Genomic DNA, 26,798 nt, shown 5'->3' with positions numbered 1-26,798 from the left:
ACAGGGCACCAGAGCCTTAGCTTGGAATCTGCCTCGCTTGCGCTACCAGCACCCCAAGGAGTACCTATACACCTAGATGAATAAATCTGCTTTTCTACTGTGAGCTATAAAAGCACAAACCACCTTCAGGAGCAGGAGAGCTATGATGGCTTTAAGCAGCGTCACACTAGTTGTGCTGAGCATTTGAGGTATGCTCAAAACTATACAGCTTACATACTGTGTGTAACCACCTACACATAGCATCCAGAGTAGTGCAAAAGTAGAGCAAATTCATTGTAATCCATACACAAACACATATGACATCAGGAAAAACACCTCATCTTTCTTTGCACATCTGAATTCTTTTAATAAAATTACCTCTGGCAAACAGATAGCAGCTTAATGCAGACAACAGTTATACCCACAGTATCAATGGGTTTGTACATTCACATCTCAGCAATGCAATGTGTTTTAAAAAGTTTCTACAAGGAAGTTTTCTAGGAGTGATTTTATTTTCTATACTCTGATCTAGCGCAGCATTTAAGAAAGGCCAATAACATCTGCCTGAAATAACACTATGTATTACTTATGACCTATGTATATTTTCATGATGTCATGACAGCCATAAAATGAAGTCATCTATTACTCTATCTCTACTTACTAATTCTTAACAGGAAGATGGGAGAAATACATAGGTAATCTTTTTACTTTTTCTTCTGGTTTCATTTATCAGAATCAGTACATGCTCAAGTACCTGCTTTCTCATGTGTACATACATAAATACACAGATTAAAAGGAAAGAGTTCACTAGAAAAACAAAATGTATGGCAACATGCCTACTGACAGCACAAAATGCTAGGCTACATTATGTAAGCCTCAGAAGAGGTACAAAAGGCTCCTTTCAAAATGTTTGTCAATATATTTCAATTCACAACTCAAGTTATTACTTACAGCTTTTCTCTTTGCCTCTCAATTTGCTGTTGGCAAATGGCATAAGTCCTAGTCCTCTCTCCCCCGCACAAGTTCCAGTGCTTATCAGTGGCTTTCACGAGCTAATTCTATTCACTTATGCTGGGGGGGGGGGGAGAAATAATCTATTACTTCTCTGCCTATTTAGGCCCACTGAACGATTTTATATGCTCTAAAGCCAAGAACAAAGCCAAGGAAAATGGAAGGGTGATTAGGACTTCCCAGTAACAGTGACAAACAGCTCTGGATCAGCTCAGCTGAAACTTTCCATGCCCCTAAACAAGGGCCTTCCCTCCCCAAAGAACCAGGCTTCACTGGGGTGTGAAAGGAGGACAATTCAAAAAGACTTCAGATGCTTTTTGATACAATATATTTGGTAAGTTTGTGGTCAGGGAACCAGGAGCATACAATTACATCAACTCAAGTCCTGTTAGAATGAACAGCACTGAAAATATTATGTAATTTTATTGCTAAACCTCACTGCTTAACTTTACACACGATGTTGAGCTCCCCCTATTTCTAACAGGTCATGTAATAAACAATGAGTAGAACTGGCCAAATAATTTTTTTTGTAAATTCTTATAAACACGCAGATTCTTCCATTAAAATGTTGGCATTATTTTAATTAAATATTCTTTAAGAAGTGGTATATCTTGTCACATATTGTTAGATCCTGCTGGCAGCACTAATACTCAATTATGCTTTGAATTACTAAAAAGAACAAATATGTACAGAAATAGTGAATACAACATTTCTGAGAACATGCACTGGCTCAGCCTTCAAAAAAATTCTGACTAGTGGTCAGGCTGACAAGTTATTTAAATTATACAATATTAAAACACTTCTAGGTATCAGCTTCACAGATTATTTTTATTTTTTGTTTATCTTCATGATCATCAGTCTTTTCTCATTGGTTACTGTTCTCTTCAACAAGACTTTTCCGATGTGACAAATGGTGTAAAGCCCTAGATTAGGAAAAATGAAGACTTTAAGAACAGTGTATACATTACTATATACATTTAAGACAAAAGGATAATGATTTCTCATAGTTTAACAGTTTGAATGGTATTATAGACAGTTTACATCTCTATGTCTAACTGTACCACTTAATCAGTTGTAGAGATTATAAAATACATCAAGATGTTTAAGAGAAAATACTTTTTGCAACTGAAATTTTAAATGTGTCTTCTCAAATACAGGTGCTCACACAAACACACAGCTACTATTAAATTATTACAAAATGGATATTTAACACAGGATATTAAACTGTAGAACTTATGTCATAAAATAGCAGATCAATACCGAAAGTCACTGTATTTTTTTCAATTCAAAAATCCTTTAAAATCTTTTACTTATATATATATATATATATATATAGAACTATACTGCAACACAGTTTCATTGAAACATGTGTCCTACATAATAAACTCATTTTCCATTCTGCCTTTTCTCAAACTTATTTCTTTAGTTATTTATAACTGCTTAGTAGGACTCTGCTGATTTCAGTAATAAAATCTGTTTTACAGCAATTATTTTCTCACTGTAGTGAAAACCACAATATTTTGTCCTGTATTACATACTACTCCAAGTCTGATTATTTTCAAGTCTATCTATGTGTAGCAATAATTAATCTATTGATACAAATGCTTACTTACAGAGTACATCTCTGCAACTATCCACTAGCTATTTCTCTGCTCCATGAACTACCATGTTTTTAATTAGTCACTACTGGCTTATTCTTAACAAACTTTTCAGATCACATGACAGCTCTTAGCTAATTGATCATATCTTTTCTGCACTTTCTGAAAATATTGAAAAGCCAGAAAAATCAATGGTCACTTACTTCTGAATAGAATTAGTAAGAGGGATTATCTCACTGTCACACAGTTTTAATTCAGCCTCTGCTGTTTCAGAAAGCTTAAAAAAAAAAAAGAAAATGTTAACAGAGGGAAGGAAGAATAGCTGAATATGCCAGAAAACAGGAAACTTTTATAGCACATTGCATTGGAAAGGATTGCCAACAACTTTATAGCATCAAAGTAATTCATCTTGGGAGGAATCTCAGGAGGTGGGCTCCTGCTCAAAGCAGGGGAAGCTATGAGGTTACAGCAGGTTGCTCAGGGCTTTTATCCAGTCACATCTCTAAAACCTGCAAGGTCAGAGACTGCACAACCTCTCTCAAACAACTTGCTCCACTGCTTGGCTATCTGCAGGGTGAAAAAGTTTCTCCCAATATCCAGTGTGAACCTCCTGTTTCAATTCATCCCCATTTCTCATCCTTCTACTGTGTCCCACTATGAAGACCTGGCTCCATTTTCTTGATACCTTCCTCAAAGGTGCAGGAAGACACCAATTAGATCCCCCCAAACTTCCTCTCTGCCAGCCTGAACAAGGCCAGATCCCTCAGCCCCCTGCCCCAGGTAAGTGCTGTAGCCTCCAACCACACCTAGGTACCCCTCTACCAGCTTCCTGACATCTCTCCTGAAGTGAGGGGCCTAAACCTGGATGCAGCATTAGAGATGTGGTTTAGGAAGTGCTGGGGGATACAGAGGGACAGACAAGCGTTTCTCTTGATGTGTTGCCTGTGCTCCTGTCCGTATAGCCCGGGCCCTGCTGTTCCTCCTTCTCTACCAGGGCACACTGATGGCTCCTATTCAGCTTGTACCTACCAAGACCCATTTCATTTCATGAAAATGCCTATTTCATGAGCATTTTCAGCAGAACAGCCAGGCAGTGCCCAGCCTGTATTACTGCCATGGTTTCTTCCTTCCCAGGTATGAGTTCTTGCATTTGCCCCTGTGGGATTTTGTGAGGTTCCTGCTGGCCCATTCCCCGAGCCTGCCTGATCCAGGTATATATGGAGCAATTTCATTCACTACCCAAGCCTAGGACACAGGGTTTAAGAACTGTATGCAAGCAACACTGAAAAAGGTAAACAGTGAGGGTAAAAGTCTATGAAATCGTTTTGAAACAATAGTGCCACAAAAATACCAACTCACTGATGCCGAAGGAGACAAGGATTTTGATACATGTCCCTGAAATAATTGACGGGGATATTACCAGAAGGTAACTTTTTCCAAGCACAGCTGTTGCTAGAGCAGCGGAGAGCAAGCCTGCTCTCTCCGGGCAGGACTGCCTGAGATGTCGCCATCTCCTGATGCTGCTTTCTGCAGCAGGGCCCAGGCCGCTGGAGTTACCGCCCTGCCAGGCAGTGCCCCGAAAACAGCAGCCGCCGCAGCGAGAGGGAGCGCTGAGCCTCCAACAAGGCCGAGGGGATGCAGGGCACAGCAGTCACAAGCATATTCTGATGCAAACTGGATTGAATCTGCTGCCAGTATTCTATGAAGACTGGAAACAAAAGAACTAACAGTTTTTCCCAGATATGTACACAACCATTGTGACAAGATATGACATAAGGAAACTGACTACTTTCTCAAACTCTTCCTTTTGCTCAGCAGTTTCATTCCGGCTTAAACTTCTCCCTGAATTGCTTGAAGTTTAAACAACATTAGCTTCAAAGCTTCAAGGGGCCTGTGATGATGACCTCCAGAAAAAGTATTTTCCTAAACCAAAAGGCAAGGAGTTTGTTGGTCTTGCAGTGCACATAAAATAAACAACTTCTGAAGTTTCCCTGAAGCAATTTTAAAGACTGATTTCTGAGTGTTTATTTCTACCTATTCTTCAAAGGTCTATTTATAAATTGTACATGTATGATGCTATGCTGGTTTGTCTTCATTTATGCCACAGTATTGTCAGTGAAGTCCCTGTAAATACACAAATGGTTAGGAAGGCCTGAAGCAACACAGAAAGGCCTCAGCCCTGGCTTGTGTGAAATAATTCAAGAATATTAAGACTGTCAGTCCCTGTAATGCTATGACAGCAGTACTGGAACATGTTTCAACATTTCATGACTGACAGAGCAAGTAAGCTTCCCTAATGATAAACATAGATTTATTCATATGATTAGCATCTATATGGTATCTGCTCATTCTATAATCAAAAAAGCAAATTAACTCAAGGTGAAAAAAGTTTGTGGATAATTTAGAGATGCTTGTGTCCAGAAACATCTGATTATCTAGTAAAACCAAGAGAATGGGAAGCATGAAGAATGAAATACAGTGAAGCACCATGCATCAGACAGAATAATTTGAATTATTCATGCACAGCCTTTGGTTCTGTATCAATTAACTCCTTTGGGAAACAGATGTACGTACCACAGTGGAAGAACTTAAAGGGGGGTGCTCTGTTTACTAACAAGATAGGAAAACAGAATCTTAGAGCAGTTAAGATTCAAGGACAATAGGGCAGAAAGTAAATATACCAGCACATAAATTAATAGTATGCCTTTTAACTAGAATACCGGGCTCCATGCTCATGTCCCTAGCTGAGAAAAGGATAAAGGGTTCATATAATCAAAATTAAAGACTGAACAGTATTAAGACTATCAAGAAGGTGTTTAATATGTAAGAATGGGAATAAAATAATGAATAATCAGAAGAGTAAATTCAATTCACAATCCAATTCCAGTGCAACAGCATAAATAATAAGAAATATATTATTTAACTTACCTCTTGAACTTGACTCATATTTAACAGTACATCAGCCAGACTATGAAATTAGTAGTATTTAATACATCAGTAACAAAAGGAATGTCTTTTTTTACTCAATGCAGGAAAATTATTATTTAAACAAAACATGAAGTGTACAAGCCAAACTATTACTAAACAAAGCATTTTATAGTTAGATGCCTTCTTAATCATAATTGTGACCAAAGGTTAGATTATAGGATTTAACAACTATGAACTCATCATGCTCAAATATGACTGAACTACTTCAGTTAGACTTTCTACTTCATATATTATAGAAGAAAAATCAATTTACAGGTACTCCCCCTTCTAATATTTACCAGTCTTATATTTTGGGCACTCAGAAATACATACTCACTTTTACTGACCTTTTGTCATGTAAACAGTCTTCCAAGAATTTGTGTATGATATCTGCCTTGGGGAATGGTAGAGCATTCTCCACATCCTCACAGCACACAGGCACTGGTGGTTTGCTAAACCAACATTAAACATGCAATGGAGAATAACAACAGGCTTATAAACTAAAATAATTGGTTTAGGATATAGTCATTATGATGAAACCAGATATACTGCATCACTGCAACACCAAGGGGGCACAGAGTAGTCTTTCAGCACTTTGGTGTATGTCAGAGAAACTTGTAACTATTTTTTCCAGTGTAATCAAAACATGGGTAGCCATAAACATCAACAAAAAATGCAAGGTAAGGACTTCTTAGCTATAATTTATTACACAATAGTGTTCTTCTTACACTTGGTACTCCTCCACTAATATTCTGGTGGCTAGCAGGAGGTTAGATTATTAGCCTCTCTCTCAATAGGAGCATGAGTAGTACCACTTCTGTTACCACATGCAGGAATGCTACATTTTGAGACTCTTGCCTGTTAAATATTGCTAAAATTAACCAATAGTTCAAAATCTTCTGAGGTAAAGGGAAGCCAAGAGACAACACCCAGAACCACGTACACAGAAGTTGCTTCTTCAAAACCATAGGAAATTCTAGTATTTATTTTTAGCACTTTTGATCCTGTGAAATAACCTCTCAGCTCTTGGGATAACCAGAATTTCACTCCCAAGACTGCTCCAAAACTTCCCAAGGCTCCACTGCTTTTTTTAAACAAGGGACTTCCCACCATTAACTTGTTTTTCATAAACTATTAATCATAAACTAGTAAATATGTCAATTTAAGTTCCATGAAATAATTTTTCTCTTGAAACAAGTATTTCTTACATATCATTGATATACAAAGATGTTACTAAAAGGCAACAATAAGTAATATTGATAGCGCTCCTTGAAAGTCAGTGAAAAAGGGAAAGCAGTGCCCCAATACCTTGACCTTGAAATATCAAACATTTCGCACTAGCAAGAAATCTAATAGTAAATCTTTTATGTACATGCCACAGCACAGTTACTTATAATCTATATACAAAAGCAATTATATACATTATGCATTTTCACAAACAGATTAGTCCAAAATCTTTATTGACTTACAAAGCACCTGGAACATTTTTCCCATGTCATCTCTGCTCCTAGTATATCTGTTGTAGGACTACCATCATTTTTCAGATTATTTGACAAATCTTCAGTTGAACTCTCCAGACTTCTGTTGACCTTTAAGGTAAGTAGCTCAAGCTGGTCCTCTAAAAAAACAAGGACGCAATGCGTCCAACCATCTTCAAGGGCATTATTTCCATATTTTAATTTGATGTGATACTCAAAATTACTACAGATCAATTAGCAGTAAAAATATTTTACAGAGAGTACAGCACCAATACAACTCCTTTGGTTATCTTGGTCTGGCACATAAATCTTCAGTACCAAATGGGACCTGCAAGGTTCTAGCCAGTACAGTATTTAAAGTAGTCAAAAAGTTTTTTTTTCTAACTTATGTAAGCTAAGTATCATATGCAGCATTCAAGATTAATGTTTTTCATGTGCTGTCATGCTATAGAAAATAACACCAATATTAATTTGCAATGCAATATTTAATATTGCTTCTTAATACTGTAAGTTCTCGGGTTAGTTTTCTTACTATTTTTGTACAGGTTTTTCTATAGAGCTGCTTTTACAGACACTTGGGAGAGAAGCCACGCAACATATACATGCAAATCACATATGGGACGAACATTTTAAAATAGGTTGAGACAAGCACTCAACGTGACAGACACATTCTCACATATTTTTTTATACCTAGCCTATTCATGATCGATAAAATTTTCTGTGTGAAGAAAAAAAAAAAAAGATACAACCCTGGATGTAAAGTTCATCATGCATACACATTAGGAAGGTATTTGCAGATATTTGCATATCTGACATTTTGTTGCTTTGAATTCACAACATAAAAAACATTTTAACTTAGTTTTTATATATAACCTCTTGGAAAAAGGGGAGACCAGTATTTATGCTTTGCATAACAAAAAAATATTTTTCTTTTTAAATGAATAAACTTGGAAGTGAAGGTAATTAACACTTTGAAATGTTAATCTTTCATATCAAAGCAAATCTTGCTGATATTTCATAATACAAAGATGGTGCTTCACCACATGACAGCCTTCTGGCTTCAGAAGAGCAATGGTCTGCTGCAAAGAGTAGCTACATGAGAAATGAAAGTCTCCACACAAACTGAAGGCACTAGATAACCTAAATATATGGGTTACAAATACCTCCTGCTGACTGCATAAAGTAGAGAAAAAGATTGCACAATAAATTGTATTTTTTACCAATTTGACAGGTTCATTTACACCATGTTTAGGAATCTTTTTTCCCCCAGGGTTACAATTAATGTAATTTAATTTAATGCTTGAAATTCTATTAAAGTATTTAAGGAACTAATGTCATTATCTTGCATTAAGGTACTAAATATGCCATGGCAATAAATACTTTGCTGTAAAAGTAATACTTAAATATTGATTTATATATGAAAACTAAACAGTATAAAAGCTGTTTAACTTGGTCAGCTACTAGTAAGTGCTTCAAGGGTTTTGTCAGAAATGGAAGTGAATAAATAAATCTACTGTACAGCGTAGTCAGACCAACACAGCTAGTGTTGATTTAAAAAACCCATACATGTCTTTATATGCATACCCTCAAAATTAAAACATAAGTTATATGAAATATAGTTACCTCTAAATGGCTTTTTAGTGTGTCTTGAAAATGAGTTATCAGATGGGAAGCATGCATCTGGACTGTCATAGTTGCAACTTCCTTCTACTTTGTTATCACCTCTCAGATCCAGGCAAGCATTTTGTTCAGAAAAATTAGAACAGTCTTTATCTACAGAGTGTCTTTTTCTCAGGATCTCAAAAGCTTGTGGAGAGGAAGCTTTGCCTTGTATATTAGAACTTTGACCATCACTTTCTTTGGTTGATCCAGAAAAAAAGGCTGTAACTCTTAAGCCAGACTGGGTAATGAAAATTGGGAACACTACTTATCCCAGATACACTTAAGTCAGACTTCTGACTGGTAAGTCACCTTGGATAATTCTTAGAAGTGTTAGATTTCTCTGCAAAAGACAAGAGTCTCAAACTTCCTTTAGAGGAGACAGAATTGCACCTAACTGGTGCAGACACGTGTTTCTTTTTGCTGAAGTCTTTTTGTGGATTCTGGTGAGACAACTTTCCCATTCTCCTAGAGACTGAAACCACTTGCAGTATCAAGGGATGATGTTTGGCAAGGGCAGAAAGATGTTTTAAGGGACCATCTGTTCCACTCACTACTTTGATGCTCTGATATAAGAGGATTGTGTTGGACAAAGGGCGGTGATCCATCTGCTGGAAATGCTAACAGATCTTCTGTCACAAGACTAATCGAATCTGGGTCACACTCACTCTGCCTTCTAGAGGGTGAAGCAAGAAAACCCGATCCCACATGCCGATTAAAATCATCCAGTGCTGAAAAACAGATATTTTACATGACTCTCTATACTTCAAGCTTACCAGGATACATTTGTAAGATCTAACATGAAGTAATAGTTTAAAGCTGAAATATATTCTTTACCATGGGGTACTGAATTACAGCTCTTGCTGTTCCATTTCTAATCAGGATCTTGATAAGAACCTTACCAATCAAGTTACCCCTCCTTTCATAGTACATTTACAGCTTTGAATATTTTTTGAGAAACAAGAAGTCAACATTATACAGTCCATTTTTAGTTTCACATTCAGAACTGTATATTTTGCAGATACATCCTTAGTATTTCAGGCCTAGTAGCGATGCTTCCTCCACACAGTAATGTCAGGAATGGCTTTCCCCATACTGAAACTGAGCACATTTACTAGAGAAAAAGGTGGCTAAAAGCAGTAGCTTGCAAGACAAGTAGCCAGATAATGGGCCTACAGACCCATTTTGTGATTCTACAGAAATTTACATGCTTGACAGTTTTTCAGGGAAGAATTATAGCATTAAATCCTTTTTTTTTTTTACTGAAGCTATGAAGCTCTTTGTTCACAAAAATAGGTTTGCCTCAACTAGTACCTGGAAGTGTTGTGTTTTGTTTTGTTTTTTTTTTTTCTCCTCACTTCCACTGTAATATACAGATTTCAGTTACTGATATTAGAGACTATTGTAAGATACAAAACATACAGCTAATAAAAAGCATACAAGACAGACTAGGTAATACATGAATGGAGCCAATAAGACTTCTGCAAAGAACAGGAACAGGGAAATTTCAGAGTAAAATGTGAGGAGATGACATGTTTCATAGAACAGTTTCTCATTTTTAGTGATAATCAGAATGCTTATTTTTGTTTGGGAGATCAGTAAAACATAACTATAAGGTGGTTTGTATTGAAAAAATACAATCCAAAAGCTAAACACTGCTAAAAAAAGCTGTCTTGATAAAAGAAAGGTGTGAAACTAGAGGAAGGTTATAGGCTACAGGAAAAAAAAAAAAAAACAAACCTGAATAATACAACATGCTACCATAGCTATCCATGCCAATGCAACCCAGGAAAGCATCCTTTTTCAGGTATGAAGTGTGCCTGTACTTAGGACTTTGTTATTTTAGATGTAACGGCCAAAGCGTTTCCATTATAAATTATCTCAAGCACAGTTATCTACTCAAGAACTTCTCATAAAAGTTCATATAATCAATTAATCTTTATTCAAGCTAACTAATAGTAACAAAAGCCATTTCAAACCCATAAATGTTACCCAGCTGTGTAAGACTTCAGGCCCAAAAGTACATCTCAAAAATCCATGGATAAGAGGCAAATTTTGCTCCAAGACAGAGCCCCGTTTAAGGGAACTCCCTCAAATAATTAGATTCTGATGTTACTTACTCCAGAAACTGGAGCACCATTTACTGTACCACCATGAAGACTTGCACGCAGTTGTGCGGGGACTATTACTTCAACAAAACACACCCGGTGCAAGATGAGGAGCTGCAATAACACGGGCAGTGAAAACAAAACAAAAGAACAGAACGGCAAACCCCAAAACTTATAAAACAACATATTTGCAGAGACATACTGACATGCGGAAAGCAGACTCCACAATCTGTAAGATTGTAAAGTAGGTATGTTTATTCAGCGCTGGGCAGCACGGGGGAGTAGTCCCGCCAAAACCGTGCGCGCCTGACACGAAAACTTGCTCTGTTTTTATAAGACAACTCATTACATATTCATAATATGATGTAATATGCCTATACATATGCATTACCTATCCCCGCTTTGTATTAAAATTAGTTCTGCAAGTCATTTCCATATCTCTCTCCTGACTGAGTTTGCGCAGTGTCCCCTGGTGGTGGTCGTCAGGGGTCCTGAGGATGAAGGCAGGCGAGTCTTCCTCGTGACCCCCACATCTGGCGCAGGCTCAGTAACGTCCTGCTCTTTGTCCAAACCGCAGAACCAGCTTTGGCTTGTTCTTGCAAGGTTGTAATCTTTCTTTGGACTTATATGGTCATAAAGCTGGACTTATATGGTCATGAAGCCCTTTACTCCCGTACACCTTATCACAGTACCCAAGCAAACCGTGTAAGATTTGGCAAACAGCTTAAATTTTACAATTTTTACCCTAAACAGCTAAACAGACTATTACAATTGTTAAACTCTACCCTATCTCTTACCCCCCCCCCCCTCAGTCCCCCCTTTTCAAAGAAATTAGTAAATTCTTTTACTCAGACTCGAAGTATTGATTAGATTCTAATTTTTGTCGCAGTTGATTTCTCTTCCATTCACTATAGGAATTTCCAGTTCCCTTAAAACACCAAAATCCACAACGGGCAGCTATACTAATAATTAAAAATAGAAAGACAATTACAATGATCATTACAAATAATTGTTTTAACCATGTTAGATTGGGCAACCAGGATGTCAATTTCTCCCATAATTCAAAAAAACTCCAAGAAGTGTTGTCTTGTGTCACTTTATGTAGAATATTTACTTGTTTCCTTATTTCTTGGAGGTCCTCGGTGATTCGCCCGCTCTGATCTGCATACATGCAACAATCTACATTGATCACAGTGCATACCCCTCCTTGAAAGGCTAATAGCAAATCTAAGGCTATACGATTCTGTGATACTATTTTCGATAAGTCAGTAACTTCCTCCTGGAGTGCCAGGAGGGCATCAACTGTTCTATTTTCCACTGTTTCTATTACAGCTGAGATGTTTATTATTGCCTTTTCCAACTCACTAACCCCTAAAAACGGAATGAACCATCGCGCAAAACTGTGGAAACTCGTTGGTCTGTTTATGAGGGGGTTATTTACAACGTTTCGTTTTTTCCTTATGGGGGGTTGTGTTAACCCGTCAATGATAGTAATATTGGGGACCAGACCTCCCAGAGTGCATGCTCCTCGCCATCCTATGGGCAAGACTTTATGAGCCGTTGTGCCACACAACCAATACCACCCTGTCCCTTGTGGGGTCGGGAGACCGGTATAGTTCAATTTCAAAAATCCCAAATCTCTACCTGTCATATTTAATGTACGACTTCTGTTACAATTTAGGTGTTCTCCCATAAACAGCCCTTTTCCCAAACTTACCAGGCAGTTATCCCCTAATATGCTGGTCTCTTCAACAGTTATTTTTAGTCCCTGTCTCTGCGGCGAATGAAGAGACGGGACGCAGCTTGATGCAAGCAAATGTCAATTTATTGTACAGAAGCACGAGGTTTTATAGACTTTCAGAAGCTGCGCGTTTTAAACTAATTGGTTCTTGAAGCTAAGCCTTGCATACTAGGCAATCTCTGATTGGTGGTTAGCTGCCATCAATTAACAGCAAGGTGTTATCTTTCCTTGGCGCCATCCTTGGCGCCATCCGTCTCCCACCCCCCTGTGCTCTGCAAACATGCCTCATCATGTTAATTGTTGTCTAGACAAGCTCGAGCAAATTCCCCTCAGCTAACTGATTGCCACGCATGGTCCCAGTTTGCAGACCGCTCCTGCATCTCCCCCTTCCTGTTGCACAAAAAGAACCTTTGAAACCGAACGAGTAAAAACAAGGTATAAGTAATAGAACAAATAAAAAAGCAACTAAGACATATTGTCAGTGTCAAAATAACCCACTGTCTCTGTTCCGTACAATTTTACAATTTTCCCTTTTTTGTTTTTGAACAGCTAGTACCAGGTTTGCCATGTTCTGCAGGGCCCTTGCAAACATGACAGCAACCAAGGTAATAGCAGACAAACAATACTGCCAATTGAGTGAATGGATGCCAAAAAAGGCTGAAATTTTCTCAGATTTTGATAACATGTTGCTGCAATGGGGCGCCTAAAATCCACGCAGCACATACCATCACAATCCTCACAGCCATGTCCTTGAACCAACAACAAAAAGCAGTGGCAATTTTGACTCACATTCTTAACTGCCTACCAAACAAGGTGATTTAACTCTAATGCTTTCCCTGCTGTTACTCCGGATAAGAGAAGAACCGCTGCGACACGTTCCCATCACAGCCTCCTACTACATTAGCATCTACAGAAAGACAATTATCGACATTCAAAGTGTAAACAATACCATCTTCTTTTGGATTAACATTATACATAGGTGGAAGGGCACACCAAACAAGAACTGGTTCAGTCAAAAAGTTCAAAACATAGCATGCCTTCTCTGAACATACCTCTGGGGTCATTCCCTTCATTCCCTCTCTTTTTTATGCAAAGAGAAACACTTTTACCGTAACAAAGAAGCCCCTATTTACATCTCTGAGCCCGGACGCAAACCGCAGCTGTATGCTCCACCAGGCTCAGGGCAGGAATCATTCATGCAGTTACAATGCTATATATCTCTACAAGCATGCAGACACCTATTAAACACTAGATAACCATGTTTATCTTTCCTGTTCTCCTTCACAACACCTAGCTGTTCTCTCATCTCTTGTTAGGTCAAATATTCTCCAGTTTCCTCTCCTGTATATCTCTTCAGACATTCTCTATCCTCCCCTTTTTTGCTTGTTAGTTGCAAGGAGGCAAAGGGTGTATGTAGCTGGGTGACCATGACCTGCTTTATGTTACAATCAACTAAACACTGAATACAGGAAAAAAAGCATGGGAGACCTAAGGCAAACGTCACTAAGGTGGTTAAAGATAATTATAATAAATCCTGTAATACTTTTGAGTCATGGCCCAAAGTTTCCCAGCCGTGAGAAGAGACCAAAGGCATCCCGCCCCTGGCTCTGTTGCAGATCTTTGTTTTAAGGCTTTTGAGTTTTGTATACTTTTGTAAATTAATTCACAGTGGTCACTCAGATTCACGTAACACATCCTATCAAAGTCTTCACACTTGTGTCCCTGTGCTAATAATAAAAATCAATAGCACCTCGGTTCTGTAGCAACATATGATGGACAGAATCAACATCTGTTAATAAGCCAGAAAAAAAAATATTATTTGTAGTATTACTTTGTTTAGCAAGCTAGCAGCCTAATTTACTAAGCAAGTTAAGAGCGTGTACTATTCTTACAGAAGAGATTAGAGAAGCAAAAATCTGTTATGCTGCATTCCAGAACTCAGCCTGAGAATTACAGTCTGCTGTGAGTTCTGCGTTACAATCATTTGACACATGTTGGGGTTGCGATTGTGAAAGTTGCCCGTTTACAATTTTCATTGGCATTATCACAGCTAGTTGTTTTAAAAGCATCCCTTGAGCTTCCTGATGTTCGACTTGTTGCAAAATATTCTGAAGCCAATCAATCAAGTCAGTATTAAAGTTAGTGACTCTCTAGGACCCTGCAAGACTGTGGCAAGACTCTCGCATCCTGACTGCCTTAATAGCCATCTCATTCATTTGCAAACAGTTGTCCCTGGGATACCTTGCCTGAGTCACAGAATCGGCACAGTTAATTTTCTCCAGCCAACTGCTCATAGGTAACAGCAATTCCCCGATTAAGGTTTTCAATCAAGGCCACTACACATAGCTCACAAAAATCAAATAACCACATCATATACTGTATCAGTTAGTACCATACAAAGCAATGACTTCCAATCATGCAGTGTGAGTGTATAAGGCTCTGCCATCACTTCAAGAAGGGACACAGCAAATGTATTATGAATCCTCCCTTCCCGCACTGCTTTGCTTAACCCTTTAACAGCCTCGTATTGCACAGGCTGCCACTCTGCAGGTTGATTTGTCTGACAAAATACTGAACATGCCATAGCGACTCCCAAATCCCATCACTTAAGTGTTTCCCACTTGCATTCCTGCCACCAATCCCTCAGACTCCCTTTCACCCTCCCCAAAAATACAATCAATGCATCAGGAGAGACAAGGGGGTGGGGGAAAGGTTTAGCTCCTTTTCCAGATCTATAGGACCTGGATCAAAAGGTTTATCAGTGTCAATAAAATCATTGTCCGAGTTGTCCTGTTCCCGTGCTTGGTCCTGTGTTGTGAGGGTCGCTGCAATCAGTGACAGAAGCTTTGGGGGTAGAGGAGGTGTGGACGGAATCGCCATCGCTGACTGTGTCTTGAGAAGAGTCGCGCTGTCGGTGGAATTTACAGCTTCCTCTGGTTTAGCACCGTTAGTAGAATTAGTCCACACTTGGCAAAGAGTAGTCAGAATTTGCCACCAAGATGCTAAATGCATTCCCGACACGGAGCTCCCCTCCGCGGCAGCATCATACAATTGGCTGCTGTATGTACACACTTTCATTCTTTCAAAGTCTCTAAAGTTTCTTGGCTGCTCACCTGTCTCGATGAGTACAGGTGTTATCCTCGGGGTTTAGGTTGCCTGCCTGGTCCAGACAGCCAGACGATCGTTCAGCCAAGCCGTCTCCTCCGGAACACAGCCCTCTTCACGAGCTGTCTTTTTTATCGACCAGTTCCGTCCTTATTCTTCCAAGGCTTCGGAACACCACCATAGGGGTCACCATTTGAGGAAACTGAGGCACGGACTCCCTGATCTGACTAGAAGACCCTTCATGAGTCCATATACGTCTCTTTCTGGGGACGAACCCTGGTTCCCCGTTACGGATTTCCCACAGCTCACCTCTCAACTCCGGAGGGATTTCTGCCGGCTCCTGCTTCCTTTCAGCAGATCATTCAAAGTTCTGTGGGATTCGCTGCATGTCGCTCAGATAGGCGATTCGAGAGCCCTTCACGTCAGATCCTTAAACGCATCACGTCGGGGTCACCAATTTGCGGCGAATGAAGAGACGGGACGCAGCTTGATGCAAGCAAATGTCAATTTATTGTACAGAAGCACGAGGTTTTATAGACTTTCAGAAGCTGCGCGTTTTAAACTAATTGGTTCTTGAAGCTAAGCCTTGCATACTAGGCAATCTCTGATTGGTGGTTAGCTGCCATCAATTAACAGCAAGGTGTTATCTTTCCTTGGCGCCATCCTTGGCGCCATCCGTCTCCCACCCCCCTGTGCTCTGCAAACATGCCTCATCATGTTAATTGTTGTCTAGACAAGCTCGAGCAAATTCCCCTCAGCTAACTGATTGCCACGCATGGTCCCAGTTTGCAGACCGCTCCTGCATGTCTCCACTTAACCTGAGGGTCTGTGCTCCAGATTGTATTTCCCCAATAGGAGCCGTCTTGGCGGTTCGTCAGGGAAACTGGCAGTGGGATGCCTATTAACGGTATCGCATAACCAGCATGCCTTGGTATTTGGGTACAGATCCAACAATCTGTCTTATTTAAAATTTTGGTGATGTTTTGAATCGCCTGTACATACCAGTTCTCTCGCCAGGCCGCTGTGTCTATCACCTGTAAAATTATCAGAATCATGTTAAATTTAACCCACATCCTATCTTTTTAGCTTGAGCTTTAACGGCCCTTGAATTTCTGATGTCCAAAGCTTTTGTGGCGACTTCTTCACACGGGTATGATGAATCCAGGCATTCTGTTCTTTAATTTTGATTGCTGCGAAGGAGGTGAGGAGTACTTGGTATGGTCCTTCCCACTGTGGTTTCAAGGTTTTTTCTGCAAGAGACTTTACATATACATAATCTCCAGGTTGGATATCATGTACAGGCCCATCCAGACCCCTTCCTCGGGTCCCAATTACATGTTTTCCAATTTTATTGAGCTGTTTGCTCAATGCCACCATATAGGAGGTCATAATTTCGTCCCCAATTTGCATTGATGTCCCCTTTTGTATTCCATAGGGGCGTCCATACAGAATTTCAAAAGGGCTCAGTCCTTCTCTCGCCCTTGGTCTTGTTCGTATACGCAAAAGGGCTAAAGGGAGAGACTGAGGCCATGGCAAGTTTGCTTCTTGTCCCAATTTTACAATTTGCTGTTTGATTAAATGGTTCATTTTCTCCACTTGGACACTCGACTGAGGGCGATATGGGGTGTGAAGTTGCCAATCTATACCTAAATGGTGGCTGGTTTGTTGCACTAATTTTGAAACAAAGTGTGGTCCTCTGTCAGAGGATATGGTTGCTGGAACCCCAAAGCGAGGTATTATTTCTTGTATTAATATTTTAGTTACCTCCCGAGCCTTGGCAGTTCTGGTTGGGAACGCTTCTGGCCAACCTGAAAAGGTATCGGTTAATACCAGCAAATATCGGTACCCCCCTTTTCTTGGAAGTTCTGTGAAATCAACCTGCCATTGTTGTCCAGGCCCATTACCCTTTCCAAGCTGGCCCATTTCTAGTTTGGGAGTATTCTTTGGATTAGTTTGGAGGCAAAGGTCACACTGTTGAGTCACTTGTCTCACTGTGGTATATAAATTTCTAGCCACAATATCTTTTATCAGATGCTTATACAGAGCCTCCATTCCCCAATGTCTCTTCCTATGTTCTTCCCGTATTAAATGCCACAGTAAATATGAGGGAACAATTAACTTTCCCTGTGGGGTATAAGCCCATCCCTCTTCATTATACGACCCTGCTAAGTCTGAAATGAGTTTCTGATCTTCCTTAGTATATTTTGGTTTATCTTGTAGGGAAATATGCCTATCGGGAATTAACGCCCCTGCCACTCTTATTTTCATTTTGGCCACTTGTTTTGCCTCTCTGTCCGCCAGTTCATTCCCTTTTTCCAAATCTGAGCTCACTCTCTGGTGTGCCTTAATATGCATAATTGCCACTTTCTCAGGGAGTTGGACAGCTTCTAGTAACTTCAGAATTTCTTCTGCATGTTTGATATTTTTCCCTTGGGAGTTCAATAAACCTCTTTCTTTCCAAATTGCTCCATGTGCGTGTACAACTCCAAAAGCATATTTTGAGTCTGTGTAAATGTTTACAGTTTTGCCCTGAGCCAACTCCAGAGCTCGAGTTAGGGCAATTATTTCTGCCTTTTGTGCGGAGGTGTTCATGGGCAAAGGTCCTGACTCTATTACCTCTTGACTGGTGGTGATGGCGTATCCAGCGTGTCGATTGCCATTCAGGACATAGCTGCTCCCGTCTGTGAACCAGTTTTCTCCGTTTTCTATGGGGCTATCCTTTAAGTCTGGGCGACTTGCGTATGTCGCTTCAATAGTTTCTAGGCAGTCATGATGCACTGGTTCTCCTGTGTTTCCGCTGAGAAAAGAAGCTGGGTTGACAACGTTAGTAACCACAATTTCCACATGATCCTGTTCCACTATTACAGCTTGATATCGTAGGAATCTTTGTGGAGATAGCCAGTGTCCACCCTTTGCTTCCAATACTGCCGACACTGCATGGGACACAAAAACAGTCATTTTCTGGCCCAGGGTGAATTTTCGGGCTTCCTGTATATTTAGTATCACAGCCGCAACTGCCCTTAGGCATCCAGGCCAGCCCTTTGCAGTTGCGTCTAACTGTTTAGAGAGGTAGCCAACTGCCCGACGATACGGACCTAGCTCCTGTGCCAATATTCCTAGGGCAATGCCCTGTTTCTCGTGAGAAAAAAGGAGGAACGGCTTACCCACATCCGGGAGTCCTAAGGCCGGGGCTGACATCAGAGCCTTCTTTAGTTGTTCAAAAGCTTGTTCAGCCTCTTTATTCCATTCGAGGTGTTTCTGCTCAGTCGCTGTCAGCGCATATAATGGTTTAACAAGCAGTCCATAATTGTAGATCCACAATTGACACCACCCTGTCATTCCCAGAAAGGTTCACAATTCCTTTACCGTCTGGGTTTTTTTAATTTGGCATATCACCTCTTTGCGGGCCTGCCCCAAAGTTCTCTGTCCCGCACTGATCTCATAGCCCAAATAATTCACTTTACGCTGCATTACCTGGGCCTTCTTCTTGGACACCATGTATCCTTGAAGCCCTAAGAAATTCAACAGACTCACTGTCCACGCCATACAATCTTCCTCTGTGTTGGTAGCGATCAGGATATCATCCACATACTGTAACAATTTTCCTTTCTCGGACGGGGCTTCCCAGGATTCCAGGTCTCTCGCAAGCTGATTGCCGAAGATGGTAGGACTATTCTTAAATCCTTGCGGCAACACCCTCCAAGTGAGCTGGGTCTTTCGACCACTTCTAGGATTTTCCCACTCAAATGCAAACAACTTTTGACTGGCTTCGTGGAGAGGGAGGCAAAAGAAAGCATCCTTTAAATCTAGAACAGTAAACCAGATTAATTCAGGTGCCAATACAGTCAGTAGGGTATACGGGTTTGCCACGACTGGGTAGAGATCCTCAGTAATCCTGTTCACTGTACGCAAGTCTTGAACCACCCTATATGACCCATCGGACTTCCGAATAGGTAATATAGGAGTATTGAATTCAGACTCACATTCCTTTAATAGTCCTAGCTGCAAAAAATTTTTCTATCACTGGCCGGATTCTTTCCCTGTCCTCTTTCTTTAGAGGATATTGTTTAATCCTTACCGGTCGTTGACCTTCCTTTATCTTAACTTCAACAGGTGGAGCATTTTTCGCTCTTCCAGGCACATCAGTAGCCCAGACTCCTGGATACACTTGGTTCAGAATTTCCTCATCGATTTTCCCTTCTGAGGGGAGACTAGTTAGGACTAGACTTAATGCCTGCGTATATTGTTGATCCTTTACCTCCAAAGTAATTTCCCCTTTTTCAAACGTGATCTTTGCTCCTAATTGTTCCAACAAATCTCTCCCCAAAAGTGCCTTTGGAGAGTTGGGCATATATAAGAACTTGTGGATACCCCATTGCTTTCCCAATTTATACTTTAAAGGTTTGCAAAAATACACCTTTTCACTTTGGCCAGTTGCTCCCTGTACTACAACGTAATCATCTCCTAAAGGAATTAAGGCTTGATTTAAAACCGAATATGTCGCTCCTGTATCTATCAAAAACTCCACTTGCTGCTGCTTTTCCCCTAGCTTAATTGTAACCAGTGGATCCGCTAGGGTAGATTCCCCAGGTCCCCGTCAGTCTTCTATTACATTGGCTATCTTCACGTTCGCCAAGGTTTTACGAACCCCTCCCTTGTTTCTAGGACATTCCCTTTTCCAATGACCAAAGCCCCTGCACATAGCGCACTGATCCCTTTCCAATCGAGACGAATCTCGCCTACCACCTCTCTGTTCCCCTTTTTCTTGAATGGCAGCTATCAATTTCCTTTGTCCCCACCGATATTCTTCTTCTCTATTACTAAACACCCTCCACGCTTCATCCAACAATATCTCTAAGTTTCTACCTTCTGTAGAACGCAGCTTTTGAAGTTTTCGCCTTATGTCCCCTGCAGATTGACCCAGGAATAAAGAAACTAATTGCTGGATCCCTACCTCAGACCCAGGGTCCAGCGGCGTGTTACGACGCATCACATCCCTCAGCCGATCCAGGAACTCAGACGGGGACTCAGAAGGAGTTTGCTTAACTGCATATAAAGCTGACCAGTTTATAGTTTTGGGAATTGCTCTCTCCATTCCCTTCGAAACCCATTCCTGATATTCCTGTAATCTTTGCATATGTGCCGATCTATTAGCATCCCACTTTGGGTCTCGGAGGGGGAAATGTTCCTTAACATCCCCTCCTATAATTTTATAATGATCTTCGGCCAAATTTCCTGCTGTTTTCAGAACTAGCTGTTTCTCAGTTTCAGTCAAATATTCCAGTAATAATTGTATATCATTCCAATCGGGATTGTGTTGTTTTACGATAAATTGGAAATGCCTGGCTACACTTATCGGGTCACTTCTATAATCCTTTGCAATCTTTCTCCACTCTCCCAAATCAGCAGTGGAGAAAGGCACTTTAATTAGCATTGTTCCACCATCTGGCCCCACCGCCTCTCGGAGGGGTGCTTGTAAAGTAGTCAGGGCAGACTTCTGCCGAGTGTGGGAAGATACAGGGCTATCAGGAGGATTAAAAGCTCCTTCCGAATCCACATCCTTGTCCCGTGCCCGGGGGGGGGGGGGGGAGGTTTAAACAAGTCATCTAAGTCCTGTTCTGGGGCTTGGTGAACCTTGTCTGCCTTTGTACACCTCTGCCCAATGCTGCAGGAAGAACAGCATCTTTTTAGTTTACTTCTACCCCCTTTATTTTCTCGCTCCAATGCGAGTACCATAGGGTCCTGTGGGGGTATTATCCCACAGTCCCTTTGCCACTCCGGATGGTTTCGCAGAGTGAAAAACATATCTGCATATGATACTTCATCCCATTTCCCTTCTCTTCTCAAGAACAGCATAAGCTGTAACAAAGTATTATAATCCAATGTTCCATTAAATGGCCACTTAACTTCGCCCTCTAACTTATACAATGGCCACCACTGATTACAATATTTAATGAGGGTCTTTTTACTTTCTGTGCTTCCCTTCCCTACAATATCCTTCCAATGGGCGAGTATACAACCCAGAGGACTCTTTTTCAGTATCCCTCCTTGGGTGTTACCCATTTTCAATATACTCTTAGAGGGATTTAAACTGACTTTTAAATTCTCTTTTCACGCCTGTCAGCCACACTCTCACTTATTCTCACTCAATTCCACTCTCACGGACGTCCATGCACTCAGAGAAAATCACACACACATCACTTCACACAAACACTATGGTTCGACAAATTCAAATCGGTAGTCTATTCCAAATGCCTTATTGCCATAACCAAAATCAATACCAAAAGAAATCTAACACAGCATCGCTCCAGTTAACAACCTTCTAGCAGCTGCAAATATCTTGTAAATTACAAGAGGCCCGCTTACCCTTCTCCTGCTTCTCATATACCGGTCATTAGCAGGTCCATCCTGGCTCCCAACAACGGGATACAGCAGTTACCTCAAACTCAGTCGATCTATCCCCGAGATCGCTACCGGCCGCTCTATCGGCCAGCGAGTTTCCCAATTGCAGTCCCAAACTGCAGTCCCAAACCCTACAGGTACCCAACCCACGGGCACTATGCTGCACGCCAGACGTCTCTGCGCGATTTATCAGCAGCCCCGAATGTGCGTACGCTTAAGTCCCTTCGTTAAACATACCGTTAAATCCGCAGCTTCAAGAGGCTGTTGTCCACTCCCGCGGTGATCGGCTGGCAGCGGAGACTCCTCCGAGTAAAATGCTCGGGGCGCGCCTAGGAGCGTCCGCTCCGCAGTCGGTCCCGCAGCCAAGTGGAGATCCTCCTGGCTGGCTCGCCAAAACTGACGTGCGGAAAGCAGACTCCACAATCTGTAAGATTGTAAAGTAGGTATGTTTATTCAGCGCTGGGCAGCACAGGGGAGTAGTCCCGCCAAAACCGTGCGCACCTGATACAAAAACTTGCTCTGTTTTTATAAGACAACTCATTACATATTCATAATATGATGCAATACGCCTATACATATGCATTACCTATCCCCGCTTTGTATTAAAATTAGTTCTGCAAGTCATTTCCATATCTCTCTCCTGACTGAGTTTGCACAGTGTCCCCTGGTGGTGGTCGTCAGGGGTCCTGAGGATGAAGGCAGGTGAGTCTTCCTCGTGACCCCCACATCTGGCGCAGGCTCAGTAACGTCCTGCTCTTTGTCCAAACCGCAGAACCAGCTTTGGCTTGTTCTTGCAAGGTTGTAATCTTTCTTTGGTCTTATATGGTCATAAAGCTGGACTGATATGGTCATGAAGCCCTTTACTCCCGTACACCTTATCACAGTACCCAAGCAAACCGTGTAAGATTTGGCAAACAGCTTAAATTTTACAACTTTTACCCTAAACAGCTAAACAGACTATTACAATTGTTAAACTCTACCCTATCTCTTAACCACCCCCCCTCTCTCTCAATACCATGTTTTCCTGTGGCATGATGCTTTGAAAACTTTACTTGTTTGGGAGTGCTTTGACATATGCAGATTTTTCCAGTGCTTCTTTCTGAAGATGTGAGACTTAAACCAAAATTTTCAATATATCCCTCCAAAGCCTCAGAAGCAGAGCTGTAAAGCTTGCCCTTGTAGTGGATCAAGGTGTTTGAGTATGGAATATTGCTGTCAATGCTATAGCTTGTTAAAAGAGAAGACACTGTTGAATCAGGAGAGCAGACACTGCTTTCTTTTATTGAGCTTGTCATGGCTTTTATCCATGTTTCTGCTAAAATCTTTACTTTTTTTTATCAATCTAAATGGAAAAAGAAACAAAAGCACAAGTGATAGTCTACACTGAAACATCATCTCACAAACCATAATGTACTAAGGATTATTAACTTTTGTTCTGCAATTCTTATTTTCCTAAAAAATACTATTTAGCTATTCAAATTGCTGCTTTTGAAATAAGTTTGTCATACATACACGCCACCCCTGGAATCCTCAGTAAACACGTTCACAGACAAAAAGACAAGTAGTTAGCATAAAAACCTAAATAACTCCATGTCACAAGAGCAGGAAGACATCGCCCTTGCAGGTATTTGTATACTACTGGAATAGGTACATATAGCAAAAAATTTTACAAGCCCTGTGAGAGCACTTACAATTGTCTTGTCTACGCAATTTAGCCAACTGAATCCAAGCTGCCTTTGTAACCCCATGATCTGTAAATTGAAGAGCTAGAAGCACAGACTGGTTCCAAATGCTGTAATTGGGAAGGTCAAGATCACTGAAAGAAACTTAATAGTTCACCCCTATAGGTAAAACACCATTTGAAAAACTTGTTAACGTATTAAAGATACAGGTGCTATAACAAGGAATAGCTATTAATAACTTTGTTATATCCAGTATCACACACATAAAAGGAACATCATGCAATGGCTGCGTAAAGATTTATATGAAAAAGGCATAGTGAGGGTTAACTCTTTGAGACCGAGCAGTTTTCCCCGGAAAGCCGAGGAGCCAGGCTGGGCACCGGCCCAAGGGCAGCGTGACCGGCACAGAGCCCTCCCGGTCCCCAACCTCACACAGCAGCCGGCGGGCCCGCACGGGCAAGGCCCGGCCGCAGCAGGCACCCCCAACCCCATTCCCCTCAGAAGGGCCGCCTAAAGCAGCACAACCCCTTCACTACGCCAAGAGGGTACACCAACTAACCCGCCAGCCCTGCCCGGGGGCCCCAACCCCCACCAGCCGCTCCTGCAAACTTCCCCGCGCAGCGCTTTTGAAGGGACCGCGTCCCTGTGCAAAATGGCGGCGCGCAGGCGCAGTGGCGGCAGGCGCGGCGCGAGCGGGACTACAGCTCCCGGTATGCCCCGCGACGGGAAGGCGGGTGGGGATAGTCGGTGTCGGCTCCGTGCCGCAGAGGTGAGTGCGAACCGCTGCTGTGTTCTCTCTCTCCTGTCCTGAGCCCCTACTGGCGGGGCCGCTTCTGTCGGAGAGTGGCGTGGGGGGCTGCTGGGGGGGCTGCCTCCGCGGCGGGGAGGGTCCCGCCGGGTAGGCCTCCGGCTCCGCCGCGTTTTCGGTGGTCGACTTGGCCCATCAGCGCTCCCCGAGCCGGCCGCGGGTCCTCGCCGGAGGCGCCGTGAATTTGTGCCCGGCGGAGGGTGGGTGATGCGATGCCTTGAATAGAATATTCCACCAGGAAGAGTTACTGACTTCAGGCCAAAACTGTGACTTCATATCTACTAACATCTGCTCTTTGTCGCATTAATAAGCAGTACTGATCCCTGGTGTGTCTTTTGTGAAGGTTATAGCTGTTTCTAGGAGCAAAAGTATAGCTGTTCCCATTTTCAGTGTGACATTGAATATTTGTTAACCACATATCACAAATACCAGTTTCTTTTTTTATTTGGCAGGAGTATTAACAGCTTGCTTTACTTGCTAAGTGTGGGATCTGGTAGTGAAAAGCAATAGAGATCCTTGCTTCAGTCAGGTGAAATATTTTCAGCAGAGTTCAGGGAAGCATTACGCTGTTTGTTGAAGTCTAGAAGGATTTCATTTGGGATTATGTCACCTAAGCTCAAGAAAGGCAATGAGGTATGTATTTCAGTTTGCCTAAGATAGTAAATTTAGATTTGGTGATCCAAGTGGTCTGTACCAGGCTTACTTCCTCTTTTTTCGGTGTTCCCCACAATCCACTGTAAAAACTGGAAATGGAGATTTTTCACAAGTGTGCCCTTTCTTTTATTCTAGCAACTGTGTCTTTCAGAAGCCTTGCCTAGAAGAAGTCTTCCTGATTAACAGCTCACTGAGTGTAGGAGAGAAGATGTGACAGGATGCAGGCGAGAGCTCCTTAGGAGATTGGTAAACATAAGTTCACGGGAGTTATTCCAAATATGAATATGCTGATATTACCTGGTCCTGCCACAGCTTAATTTCGCTGGTTTTGAGTAGGCATTAAAATGTTTTCTGTTACCATCAGACCTGCTGTAGTTAGTGGAGAAGCAAGTTTCTGGAGTAGTTCTATACGCCCACGCTGCACATACTCCACCAAGGCAGTAAGTGGTGACAAGGAGTTGCTGCAAAGTGAAGAAACAGACCCATGATTTTACAGGGCCTCTGTGTTTGGATTTGAACTTGGCTCTCTTTGCTCTTTCTGACTTACACTCGTGCATGATCAGGGTCTGTAAATATGATTTAATGTTTCTTAAACGGTTTGCAAGCATAATCTCCTTTGAGCTCATCTGTTGTCACGCAGCATCCTTCACCTTTGTGTTTAATTGCTGTCTGTGAGTGCTTGCTGTAGTGATTCACAGTTTCTCCAGGAACTCGGTATGAGAACTCTCAGTATTAGTGAGCAGTTCCTAGCATTACAGGAGTTTCCTATTTCCTTGTGAGAGGCCCCTCTTCCCCCCTGTGAACTCTCCCTTTGTTACAGATTTGCTAATAAGTTAAGATTGATTGACTTTATTGGATTGATTATTTGATTTTATAAAATAATTTTATAAAATAGAAATATAGAAGGATAAGAAATATATTTTAATGAAACTCATAGTTATATAGTAAAAGCTGCTATGAGATCCTCTGTACATCCCGTACCAAGGCCAGAAGAATGGGCTAGAATCATTGTTAAAACTTAGGTAATAAATTTAGGGTTTGAAAGTTTTTTTTGTAGTTAACTAGTCTTCCGTATGTAGAAAGTGTATTGAAATGTCAGAATATAGGATTAATGGGAACTGGGGAGAGTCGACTGGAACAGCTTGTGGTTACCTGCCAAGAAACCGTGAACTTTAGTAAAAGGTAATTCCGGCAGGGGGAGATCGCGACCACCGACTCATATACCACCTACCCAAATCGTACCCCAGACCCATTTCTGGACCTTTCTAAGCTCTACTGCGCAGAATCGGATATGGGAGGAGAATATGTTAATAATTTTGGGGAAATGTAATGATTATGCATGAATACTTAATTAATATGTATGAATAAGTTCTATATATGGTATATGATTTTGAAACTTGGTGTGTGTTGATCGTGAGAAGACTCACTCACACACCCGGCCGTCAATAAAGAAGTGTCTGCTTATCTACATCACATTGGTGTCGATAAGTTCTTCATTCCGAGATTTCGGTAACACCTTGAACTCCTCAGAAGATTATTGCAGGAGCGGTCTGCAAACTAGGACCATGCGCGGCAATCAGTTAGCTGAGGGGAATGTGCTCGAGCT

General features: G+C 41.4%; 1 protein-coding gene and 1 long non-coding RNA gene across 2 annotated transcripts; both read right to left on the bottom strand.

The window, feature by feature from the left end:
- Window positions 1-318: 318 nt before the first annotated feature.
- LOC121080433 (lung adenoma susceptibility protein 2-like) lies at window positions 319-23,733 on the bottom strand. Its single transcript, XM_040578453.1, is given in 8 exon segments — window positions 319-1,913; window positions 2,792-2,865; window positions 4,378-4,428; window positions 4,431-4,511; window positions 7,025-7,173; window positions 8,657-8,956; window positions 9,163-9,423; window positions 23,064-23,733. Coding segments are annotated over 8 exon segments (1,254 nt in total). The 5' UTR covers window positions 23,344-23,733; the 3' UTR covers window positions 319-1,855.
- Window positions 17,914-18,964, bottom strand: LOC121080640. The gene is made up of 2 exons (XR_005825455.1): window positions 18,811-18,964; window positions 17,914-18,443 (listed from the first exon to the last, which is right to left on the bottom strand). It is a non-coding gene; the product is annotated as an uncharacterized LOC121080640 (long non-coding RNA).
- Window positions 23,734-26,798: the final 3,065 nt, after the last annotated feature.

Source organism: Falco naumanni, chromosome W, assembly GCF_017639655.2.
Source record: "Falco naumanni isolate bFalNau1 chromosome W, bFalNau1.pat, whole genome shotgun sequence".
NCBI classification, from domain to species: Eukaryota; Metazoa; Chordata; class Aves; order Falconiformes; family Falconidae; genus Falco; species Falco naumanni.
This window is presented reverse-complemented; position numbering and strand designations above follow the sequence as displayed.